Below are 12,772 nucleotides of genomic sequence, written 5' to 3'. Positions count from 1 at the left end.
GAAATAAATGACTGTTATTAGACAACGCTACATTTTGATTGTGTTAGATTGATTCTTCACTTGACTGCTTCCTAAATTGATCTTTTGGGTAACTGAATATTGAATGGTCAGATCTTTATTGCTTCTCATAAAAACGTATTTTGTTCTGGAATCGTACTTGCACCACATTTACTTCATTTTGATATTAGCATTGAGTGACGTGGCATTTATGAGGGAAGCTAAAATAGACGTTGATTGATGCGGGCGAAAGGTTTTTGTTTACGTGTTCAGAGCCCTCGAGTTGAAAAAAACTTTTGAGATGCCTCAGACGTGTTTTCGAACTTTTATCACTTAGAATTTTTTCCACAAAGGATTTTGCTGAGCTGATACAGTGTGTGACTGTGAAACGTGTGTGTGTGCAGGTTTAGCCCTCTGCACAGCTGCTCTTTGAAGCTCTGCTGCTGTAAGACTCCTCTCAAAGGCCGTCATTAAGACCAGTCCTGGGACAGGTCCTTTCTCTGACCCTACCCTCTCATTAGAGAGTGTGTGTGTGTGTGTGTGTGTGTGTGTGAGAGAGGTGTGAGGTGGGTAGAATGTATTTATTAAAAAAATAAGGTGGATTGAAATTAATTATTTGCCATTTATCAGCCATAATGTTGTCAGCTTGTTCTATCCTCTAGATTAGAATTATATAGCATCCCTATGAGATATACTTCAATTCATCCAAATGTTGTAGAATTACAGTTCCCAACTACTCAGACTTGGTGTACTCCCTCATTATAGATTTTGGAAAAGTGTTCCCAGATCCCCAAATCCCAATCGATGGCCCTGCACTTACTTTAGTTTTATTGTTAATAACTCTGTGTTATTAACTCTGGTATTGTGTTTGTATCCCAGGAGAACTTGTGGCTGGACAGTGTATCTCTGCTAATCAAAGATTCGTTTGAAGGGGAGATGCTGATGATTGACAACCTCTCTGGCTCCGTCTTCCATCATTACTCCTCCCCACCCGTCTGCAAGGACTGCAGGACTCATCCGCAAGAGGTACACTGGAGCTGTGCCAGTGTTTGTTAATGCAATCTTGAGTTTAAGAAGTCTAATCTTAAAAACTAACCTACGTGCAAATTTTCACAATTTAATAGAGAATGCCTTTAAATTCAGTTTTAAATTAGCAAACATGATGCCATTTTAATTTAAAGATATAAAATTAATTGGAAAAAAAAAAAGAAAAAAATGAAACTATATTGAAAGCAGTTTAAAAAGCATTGAAGTTTGAACATTTATAGACCTTAAGTATGGAGAGGTAGATGGATTATATTTTTAGATAGTTGTATGATTCCGATTATTTCAAATAAATGCTGTTTTTAATATTTTGGTAATCAAAGAATCCTGAGTCTAAAAAAAAAATATTGATCACCAAATCAGCATATTAGAATGATTTCTGAAGGATCATGTGACACTGAAGACTAAAGTAATGGCTGCTGAAAATCTTTGCATCACAGGAATAAATTACAAATGAACATATATTAGAATAGAAAAGAGTTAATTTAGTTAATTAATTTAGTAGTAATTGAGTTAATGTTACTGTTTTACTGTATTTTTATTTTTCAAATTAGATAGATAGATAGATAGATAGATAGATAGATAGATAGATAGATAGATAGATAGATAGATAGATAGATAGATAGATAGATAGATAGATAGATAGATAGATAGATAGATAGATAGATAGATAGATAGATAGATAGATAGATAGATCAATTGACTGATGTTATTGTACTATAGCACATTATTTAATGTGCACACACAAAATCTCTCAATGCTTGTGTCGCATCACAGTGACGGACAGGACAGGGGTGTGCTGTATGCTCCACACCTGCCATCCCGCCATTCTATCAGGCTGCCAACAATGTCAGTCCATCAGTCTGTTTCCACACCCCTGTCTCTGCTCTCCATACATCTCTGATTTGCAAGCTCTTCTCTCCCACTCACTCTGTTTGACTCTAAACGTCTCTCTTCTTGAATTACCCAGATTTCTTCTTTGGAAAGTCATCATCACGTTGTCAGACATAAACCATGCTGTCCATAACAATCCAAAGTCTCTGTTGACAGTTTTATCACTCAAACTCAGCTCAGCACTCTGCAAATTTAAACAAAGCTGTTAGACTGGCATACAGTAAAAGTCTGCAGAAATTCAAATAGTTGGGAAGGATTTTAATGATTAACAACCCTCGCAATTCTCATTGCTATAAATTCTTGCCCACAGCAGATCCACATGGCTGAACTGGAGCAGGCGTCTCTGAGGTCGGAGCAGCTCTCGGATAAGTCATCTTCACCAGCGCTGCCTGATGACCTCAGCCTGGACGAGCAGAGCGTGTACCAGATGGCTGCCAAAGAGGGCAAGGTGAGCTTTCTCTCAGAAAAATTATTTTGTCATTTTGAATGCTTCACCCCCACAAAAAATGAAAATCTGTTTAAAGGTATGCACTCATCAGTATTCTTGCTAATATCTGTATTTATTATTGATGATTGTTGATAATTACTTTCGTACTATGGCCAATAAGTAAGTAATAAATAGCTAATATTAAAATATTAGACTCTAATCACTCTAATCTTCTGGGGTTAGAAAGATTTCTTTAATGCTTTTGAAATAATTCACTCACCAAAGCTATTTTATGCAACACACAGTACTGTTGTGAAATAGTATTACGATTTAAAATAACTGTTTTCTATTTTAATATATTTTAAAATGTAATTTATTACTGTGATGGCAATGCTGAATTCTTATTATTATCAGAGTTGAAAACACTGCAGCTTAATATTTTTGTGGAAACCATGATACTTGAGACCTGAGATGACTGAACACCTGAGCAGAGATGATGCCAACCCTCAGACAACATACAAAACTACCAAATTTTGCCATAAGTTTGATCACAACATTGCTGTTAATAGTGTTCTCACTGTCTGTTTGATTACATGACATTAACTAACTGCTTGATTTTTGCCATACATTTCTGCCATATAGACATCAACTTGAGATTGAGTCACCACTGATAAGCTATTACTATATATAATGTAGAAACTTGAATTTTCTGTAAAGCTGCTTTGCAACGATTTGCATCGTGAAAAGCGCTATACAAATAAACTTGAATTGAATTGAATACTTTTAGGATTCTTTGATATACGGAAAGTTCAAAGGACATAATTCGTTGATAATAAATTGATATAGTTTTGATGTAATTTTTTTTCATGCCCTTAATAGTGGCTTATGCTCAGTAACAGATGAAAACTCTGCCCCCTGGAAATGATTTACCTCTATCTGATGCATAAACTGCTGTAATCCCTTATATCCCCAACAATGATCCTTTAATTATATATAATCAGTTAGAATGACCACAGACTCGCACTAATTAGACTGAAGAAATCAAATAACTATTAGCTGCTAGTCTAAATCCTGCAGTCTCATGGGGCATGTAGCTTCGCTGCTCAACCAGTGTAATTCTTCAGCAGACTTAAACATCTCTAGCTATTTGTTAGCGATACCCCATAAAGGACAGTATGTGAGTCAGATGGCTCAGATTATCTAGCAGAGTTTAATCGTTCCTTAATCTCTTTTACTGTTATAGAGGGAAGCCCTGAATGCAGGGAGCCTAAAAGTGTAGGAAATAAGATGTTAGCATTTAAGAGACTTGAAAGTCTCCCCAGGATCCTGAAAGCTCATGCTAATATTTCTGCTCAGGAAAGGGGTTGTGATGAGTGCCTAAACACTGAAAACCCTGGAGGGAGAGGGAACAGCAGGTTACGGCGACCCTCTTGGGTTACCAGCTCTGGGACAGAGGACGGGGCGGCAGTGAATGGAGGCGGTTCTCAAAGTCCTCGTCACAGCATAGGTAATGCGGTACATCCACAGTACTACAGGAATGATACTGGAGAACAAAGCAAGAAAAGCATTGTGCACATTAGTTGTGCAAGGTTCAGAATTGAAAAATTGTCTCCCTTTCCAAATAAGATTTGAATTGAACACTAGAAAAACAGTTGGTCTAATGTAAAAAAGGCAACCTATTACATTAAATTCAATAAATTAAAGAGATAGTTGCATGCAGGTTCAGAAAGCTCTCAGCTTTCATCAAGAATTCCTTCATTTGTGTTTCGCAGATGAACAAATGTCTTATGGGTTTGAATGACACGAGGGTGAGCAAGTAATGACAGAGTTTTTCATTTTTGAAAGTAAAGTTAATTAAACCAATGGCAATTTTTAGTTCCACATAATTATTTCAAGCTGCAATGCATGCTGGAAACTTTCAAAACATTGTTCAGTGTGACTAATTTTGGAAAGTTAGGACAACATTTGGACAGGTTTTGGACAAATACTTGATTATCTAAACATGTTGCCAACAGCTTTTGTTACCAACATTGTTAGTGTGTTATTCTACTTCCTTATATTCAAACTCAAATTTGCATCCTGTTTGCTACCTCAGTTTAAATTCAATTCAAATTTAGTAACTGAATTTGTGTGCAGGTGGAGTTCCCTGTAGCAGCAGTAATCAGGAGCACCCAGGGATTTCTGGAGCTTCGAGCCGCTCTACCACTCCCATCCATCTCCCTGCTGAATTCTTCTACCCAGCTGCCGCGGCCCTCCCCGCACCCCCGAGAGGCCGGCCGGGACACAAACCAAGAGGGCTTCGGCTAACTTCCCCAGCCTCATGGGCGTCTCTACGCTCTCCTGGAGCAAACACCAGGCTGCTCACCACACAGGTTTGATCTTACACACATGTACAACTTGTGCATTGCTTGTCTCAATATGTTTACATGGACATCAGTAATCAAATTATTTACCTTATTCTGAATAAAACAATATTATGCTTTTAGAATATTCCTTTCATGTTCCTGTTTTACATGTTATAGTACATAGATCGATTAATGGCACACATTTTGCATCCCCATGCGAGGCCATCCGACGTTCCCTCCAGAATTTGACATAAACATACAGTTCGTCTTTGCGATGGTATCAAATACAGATTTGGGTGTTTCATTTTTTTATTTTACGAAAGCTGAAGCGCAGTTATTGTCATGCTACTTGCAAATAGACGACGGCGGATAGGGGTGGGCGTATCGATCCTAATATCGATAGTATCGATACCAACGTTGGTATTGGTATCGGATCGATACTAGCCTGATAAGATCGATACTTTAGGTAATTTTTTTCTCCTATACACGTAATAACATTGCTTAATACATACAACACTGTGTAGACATGTCTGGGTGCATATGCCGCTCTTTTCACATCTCTTATGCAAACATTGCTGCTCCTCCCCTGCTACGCTGTGTTTGGTTGTCATGCCATCACATGACTCAGCGGCTCCGAGCGCGAGCGGACGGATACAGAGAGAGATGGAACGCAACTCCGAGCTACAAAAGAAATTAAAAGGGGAGGAAGGAAATCCTTCACATAGTGCATATTATACCTGTATACCGAATTTGTTCTTTTTATACAGTAGGCTATCACTGTAAGGTGTGGACTGAGTTTAGCTTTTTAAAATTATTTCTTAATGCATTAAGACACTTTAAATTTTCTTTATAATGGTTTTCTATGGGAGTAAAATGCTTAACATGTTGTTTAGCATGTTTGCATATATATTCTGGTCTCAGCTGCTTGCAACATATTATATTTTATTAACAAGCTGTATACCGAATTTAGTTTTTATTTATTTATTTGGTCTTTATCACTGTCTTCCTCCATTCATTAATTGCACCATATTAAATGTTTTTATATTGCAATTAGAGAAAATAAAAATCAGCGTGTTGCATTCATGTTCTGGGTTCATCTGCTTACCTGTACATACATAGTAGGCCTATATATTTTTATAAACTATACCGAATTTGGCCTTTTCATATCACAGTTTTGTTTTATTGCGATAAAAAACAAATATTACAGTATGTATAAAACAAACAGAAAATACAGTACGCACATAACATACTAAAATCCTTTCAATAATAAATGAGTTATGGTTTAATAGTTATTTTTCATATCAATGTCTTCATCCACTTACGTTAAACTTTTCTTTATAATGTTTTTTTATGGGAGGAAAATACATAATGTGAAAACTTTGAGCGTTGCTTTCATATTCTGGGCACATCTGCTTACTTGTATATCTAGTTTGCAACATTAATAAGGTGTATACTGAGTTTTGTCTTTTAATATTACATTCTTAATTTATTAAGCCACATTAATTATTTTTATAACTCTTTTCTTTGGGAGGAAAAGACTTAACATGAAACTGTTTATTGCTTTCATGTTCTGGGCTCCTCTGCCTGCAAAGTCCTTTTAGAAAGGCAAATAATATCCACGTAGCTTTAAGGTGAATATAATATTAGTCATATCAACATTAGTATTGTTAATTTTTTTTAATTGTTGTTGGTCATTTAAATGTATGTTTTTTTACATGACAAGTATCGGAATCGGTATCGGTATCGGCGATACTGGCCCTGTATTTACTTGGTATCGGATCGATACCAAAATTTGCAGTATCGCACACCCCTAACGGCGGATACAAATTCTCCAGCAACAGTCGTCCTCTGCCCTTTCATTCGATAACATTTCATTCATGCCCCCGCAACAAACTCAGAGGTATTGGATGAGCGTACAATGTAAAGACTGGTGGGAGAAAGTTGTTTTAATGGCTGCTGGTTTGAGCTGGTTTAAGATGGCATTAAATACGCGTTGTTTACGCGTGAAAAATCAGTGTGTTAAATACGCGTGAAATACATGTGAAATACGTGTTAAATACGCGTGAAAATCAGTTTGAACGGGTCAGTGTCATTGGCTGCTGAAGACTTGGGTCAAACCATTTATGTGAGCTTAGGGGGGTGTACCATTCATAGACTAGGCTACCACCATTTAACATGCCTAATTATTGTCTTTTTTTATTTTATTTTTTTTGTATAGCCTATAGAAGTAATATATTTAAATTGCAGTTTTATGAAAAATTTGATAAAAAAATTAAATTGCCTCGTTTTTCTTCACTCGTGCCTTTTTGTAAATAAACACATTAGTGGACATTCTAGCTTTAACAGTTATCAAACTTAAGTTAGCATCAAAGCATTAACATTTGTGTGGGGAAATCAGTTACAGTGGAGGTAAGCAATCAATGCAGGTTTAAGATACAGACCATTGCATCATTCATAAATTCAGATCTAATTTTAACTTTTATTTACAACTGATCAACGCACATACATAAGATGTGATACATTAAGAACGAAAGCTCAAATACCAGCGAAGTTTTGGTCACGTAATATTTGCACTTGCATTTCAAACAATTGAATATTAACAATGTGAATTAAGCAAGAGTTTTGCTATATTAATTTTAGTATCAATAATATGAAGGGAATGTCCCCTAATGTGTTTATTTACAAAAAGGCATGAGTGAAGAAAAAGGAAGCAATTTTATTTTTTATAAAATTTTTCATAAAACTGTGATTTAAATATATTACTTCTATAGGCAATACAAAAAAAAGAAAAGAAAAAAGACATAATAATTAGGCATGTTAAATGGTGTTAGCCTAGTCTATGAATGGTACACCCCCCTAATCTCACATAAATGGTTTGACCCAAGTCTTCAGCAGCTAATGACACTGACCCATTCAAACAGATATTTCACGCGTATTTAACATGTATTTCATATGTATTGCACACATTTTTAACACGTTGAATACGCATATTTAACACACTGATTTTTCATGCATAAACAACACGTATTTAACGCATTGTTGACACGTTAAAATTCTCGTGTTTTTGGCCTTTTGGCCTTCCATATACTCACGAAGTGCTCGCGCTGAAAGCACCTCTCTTCACGTGATCAGTGAAATCTGACACCTGCTACAATGTGCCGTGGCTCTGCAGCGCGCGTTGTATGAAGCAGACTCTTCGGAGCAGCGCAGACCATGCACTCGCACAAGTGCAATCACGTCAAATTTTTACTTGCATATTCTCAAAAAATGATTGCAGTCTAGAGCCCTGATACTCCACATGTCTTAATTCGATTTGTGTTTACTTCGAGTATGACTTTAGCCGGATTAAGGTACTCAAAAATTGTCTCAAGGTTACGTATGTAACCCTAGTTCCTCGAGGGAACGAGACGCTGCGTTGAAACGTTTTTAGAATGCCTTCAGCGTGACCACGCTCTGAATCACGTGTGTAATCAGACCAATGGATGCGCGACAGGTCACGGGCGGGGTGACGTAGAGACCAGGAAATATAAAAGCACGTGCGGTGGAACCGGCGTCAGCTTCTAGGAATGAAGCTTGCCGGAAGTGTGGCCCCGAGACGCAGTGTCTCATTCCCTCGAGGAACTAGGGTTACATACGTAACCTTGAGATGTTCCTCTTCAGGAACTCGAGCTGCGTCGAAACGCTTTGGGAACGAGATGCCCAAGCCACCAGACTTTCAAATCCCTTCCTAGAGTGGATGGAGCACAGCTAGGGCGAGAGAAAAATGGGCCACGAGTGGCTAAAGTGGGCAGGGACTGCGCCAACTTCTGAGGAGTGAGCCTTGATCTCCAAGAAAGGGAAGAGAAGAGGACTCGAGGCTATGGAATAGCATCCTGATCCACCACATATCATAAGCTTCTCTGGCCGGAGGCCTCAGCCTCTGGAGGAAATATGTAACTAGGGGGTGTCTACCCACTGACTGGCCACCAAGAGGGGCGCGGTAGGCTGGAACCGCTACGTAGACCTTCAGGGTGGAGTGGGTTAACCCTGCAGAGAAACGGGCCTGCACGAACTCCAGAACTGTACCAATCGGGCAGTTGACTGGGTCGAGCTGGTGACCTCCACACCATGAAGTGAGACTTCCACTTCAGGGCGTACAGTTTCCTCGTGCTCCTGCGAGTGGAGGCCTCTAAAACACACTGAACGAGAGGAGGCCTGACGACACTCGCCGAAACAGCCGAGCTCTTGGTGCGGAGGCCTCAGCATGACGACTCTCTGGATCAAAAGGAGGCCTGCTACACTCCATACACTGGGCATCCTCCTAGCAGAGCTCTGGCGAACGGAGGCCTCTAAAACTCTCAGAGTGAGAGGACGCCTGACGACACTCGCCGAATGGTTGAGCTCTTGGAGAAGAGGCCTCAGCATGACGACTCTCTGGATCGAGAGAAGGCCTGCAATACTCCAGACACTGGGCATTTTGTGAGGAGGTACACCTTCAACTCACATAGCTGCCCCAGGGGAGCTCTGGCGAGCGGAGTCCTCTAAAACTCTCTGAGCAAGAGGAGGCCTGACAACACTTGCCGACAGACACACACAGAGTAGTGAAGTGAAGTGAAGTGACCCATACTCGGAATTCGTGCTCTGCATTTAACCCATCCAACGTCCACACACACAGCAGTGAACACACACACCGTGAACACACCTGGAGCAGTGGGTAGCCATTTATGCTGCGGCGCCCGGGGAACAGTTGGGGGTTCGGTGCCTTGCTCAAGGGCACCTCAGTCATGGTATTAAAGGTGGAGAGAGTGCTGTATATTCACTCCGCCCACCTACAATCCCTGCCGGCCCGAGAACCTTTGGATTACGAGTCCGACTCTCTAACCATTAGGCCACGACTTCCCACGACTAGTGGTTGCTGAATGACAAAAAGCTGACGCAGTTTCCACCGCACATGCTTTTATGCTTCCTGGTCTCTACGTCACCCCACCCGTGACGTCTCGTCCATCCATTGGTCTGATTGCATACGTTATTCAGAGCGTGGTCACGCTGAAGACATTCCCAAAGCATTTCAATGCAGCTCAAGTTCCCTCGAGGAATTCTGTTTACATGGTAGATTCTTAATCATGTTAATATTGGAGTATTGTTGTCCATGTAAATGTACTGATTGTCAATTCATTGCTAACAACTCGACCTCTCTGCCCCCAGTATCCATCTCACAGTGACTCCTCCCTGGCTACGGGGAGCTCAGAGAGCAGCCTACCAACCACCATGGAAGAAGGGCTCAGTTTCATCGTATCCAGCACCCAACCGCTGCTGGACACACTCCTCAACAATCGCGTCAGCCTCTCCACGGAGACCCTGAGACCCAGTCCTCCGGCCACCCAGAACCTCCAAACTATGAGGGGACACCAGCGCAGCAAGAGCAGCTGTCCAACGGACATCAGTGCTGGAAGAACTCGGCAAGGATCCGATGAGGATGTAGGGATGGTACAGTGCGGTTCTAACCAGACGTGTGACAGCCAGCAGCTCTCAGAGACTCCGAGCAGCCTGTCACTGACGTCGCTGCTTCTGCCGAGCACTCTAGCGCCCCCGTCTGTGAAAAAGTGCAACAGCACGGGCAGCTTAGACCACGGGACTCTCACAACCCAAGAAAAAGTGTTCATAAAAGAGCCACAGGGTAAAATCACAAGCCCCTGGAAAGAAAGTAGAGAAACAAGAAGAGAGAGTCAATCAGAGGCAGCACAAGGAAAAGACGGGGAAAGTACAAGCCAAATAACAATTGTGGGCTCCAGGAGAAATAGATGAAACTTTACCTAGTGTTAGTTATTTCTGAAGCCCACTACTCGATCTCTGTTTTTTTCAGGGAGCAGTTTGACATGTGGCATTCCATCTCAAAGTCTTTCTCTCTCTATCTCCCTGTTTTCATTTGTGACCTGTTACCATTTTGTATTTGCTTGTGGTAAACGTCAAACAGGACTGTAGAGAAACTGGATAGAGAGACCTGAGAGCAGTTTGGCCCCTTAGAGCATGACTAGACCGAAGGGGACTGTTCAAGCAGCTGCCTGAACAATCAGGTCAGGAGACAACATACAGTACAGGCAAAGCTTTCTGTATGCCGGAATGCTGGGAGTTTTCTCCAAAGTTAGTTAAAAAGGAAAAAAAAAAAGATAAACCTACTATTGTATGTAGATGAACTGAAAAGGAGATACAGTTAAAAAAATACAGTAAAAGAGATTGATTCTCTAAAAGAGGACATGTTGTGTTTAATGATTTGACGCAGTTACATTACAATGAAGATATTAGGATTTTAACTCTTTCAGTACACATATTTTTACAGGTTTTTTGTTCGTTTGTTTGTACTTGTGTTTTACACCGAGCAGAGAGAACAATGTTCCTCATTCAATCTGAAGCAAGGCATTTGTTTTAGAGAGTAACTAAAATTAATGAGACAAAGTCAGACATCTATCTATCTATCTAACTATCTATCTATTTATCTATCTGTCTGTCTGTCTGTCTGTCTGTCTGTCTGTAATTTTATTTATTTATTATTCAGATTTTATTTATATATTTATTTATTCAGGTTTATTTAAATTATTGTTTATATATTTAATTAAAGGGCAAATGTGGAAATATGTAATCTACCTTTTGAATTAGGAGCTGAAGAAAATATGGACACAAGGACAAAGAACAGTCCTCTGCATGAAGGAGTCTCTTTACAAAGAAGTTCAATGTAACAACTACTGAAGATGTCAATGCTGGAAGAAAGCAGTGAGGTTTTTCCTCAGATATTTTTTTATTGATATGCTCTGGAATCAAGGAATAGGTGACGCGCATTGTTGTGGTCACCGTTCTCCTCCCCACAGCCCAAGAACATTTCTCTATGTGACTTTTATTCCCTGCAAGTGGCTTCCATTTTTATAATTTTGATTTGGTGGAGGACACTTTTTTGTATGCTCGGGTAAAAAGAGCCAAGCAAACAAAAAAGGAAAAAAAAAAACATCCTAAGGATTGTAGACTGTGGATTACATGAACTCATGGATGTTGAATACAGCCAGACACAAAGGATGATGAACAGGCCATGGGATTTAAACGCTTATACAAGAACCCAGGAGCCTCTGCTTTATTTTGGTCCTCGGATGACATGTCAGATGAGGAAAACACAAGACGGTGATATTCAGCTTTCATTTAGGCAAAACTAGGTTGATTGGATTTGCAACTGAATCAATTATTTATACATGAATTTTCTTTAGCATGGTTACTGGACTGCAGTAGGACACCTGATTTATTATTCCTCCTCTTTGAAAAAAAAATGCACTCGTTTGCTCTTTATTTCATTTAGCATAGACTTGGTCACTGTATTCATGTACAAATGGAGCAACTGTAGGTATGACACTCCAAATATCTTCGTTTAGTCTGCTGTAGTGTTTAGCACCCCTAATGTTTTTTTTTGCTTGTTTTTTTTCTTTTAGAATATTCAGGTGAATATCCCGTGTAGGCTTGACCTGTTGATGAACTTCATTGTCATTTGATTGGTAGTGACTGTCCATCCATGACGTCTGGGTCTCTGTACATTACGTCAGTTGTGTTGTGGTTTAGTCAGGACCTAAGTGCAGGAATGTCGTTTCATTCATGGAGCCACCGTTTTGAAATTAGGAACACCGAAGTATTAAAGTTTAATCTGCAAAACACAAAACAAAGGGCTTACTTGGTTTCCAAGGTGTTCTTGGCTCTCACCAGACAATTTTTGCTAATAGTGCGCAAGACTTCAAAGGTTAGTCTGATACTGCAACAATAAAGAGTAGCTTTGTGTGCCCCAAATATACATAATGATGTCAATGTCCTTTTTTTTCCTTTTCAAGAAGATTATTTACCCTTGTTTTCTAAGTAACAAAACCTGCACAACGTGAGGGCTGATCACATTACATAACCGTTTGAGCATTGAGAATAGATGGGCTGCCAATGGTTCAGATGAACAAATCAGTCATTTCGAACTCAGGGCCTTGGAAAAAACCACTACCGAATGCTCTGTTTCCTCAGGGAGACAGATGGCTGGAAAAGGAGGACTGTATGTTAAATGTTAATGTTC

At 39.8% G+C, this 12,772-nt stretch overlaps 1 protein-coding gene across 1 annotated transcript in view; it reads left to right on the top strand.

Moving 5' to 3' along the window:
* LOC306864388 (voltage-dependent T-type calcium channel subunit alpha-1I-like) overlaps nt 1-10,834 on the top strand; it is a gene marked incomplete at its 5' end in the record, with an annotated part of 186,726 nt that extends 175,892 nt beyond the window's left edge. Inside the window, 5 exons of the mRNA XM_079408392.1 lie at nt 877-1,023; nt 2,246-2,383; nt 3,719-3,869; nt 4,499-4,734; nt 9,892-10,834. Of these exons, the coding sequence (XP_079264518.1) occupies nt 877-1,023; nt 2,246-2,383; nt 3,719-3,869; nt 4,499-4,734; nt 9,892-10,491 (1,272 nt within the window). The 3' untranslated portion in view covers nt 10,492-10,834. The remainder of the gene's footprint in view (nt 1-876; nt 1,024-2,245; nt 2,384-3,718; nt 3,870-4,498; nt 4,735-9,891) is intronic.
* Nucleotides 10,835-12,772: the final 1,938 nt, after the last annotated feature.

This window comes from Barbus barbus (genome assembly GCF_936440315.1).
Source record: "Barbus barbus genome assembly, chromosome: 4".
Lineage (NCBI taxonomy): Eukaryota > Metazoa > Chordata > Actinopteri > Cypriniformes > Cyprinidae > Barbus > Barbus barbus.
This window is presented reverse-complemented; position numbering and strand designations above follow the sequence as displayed.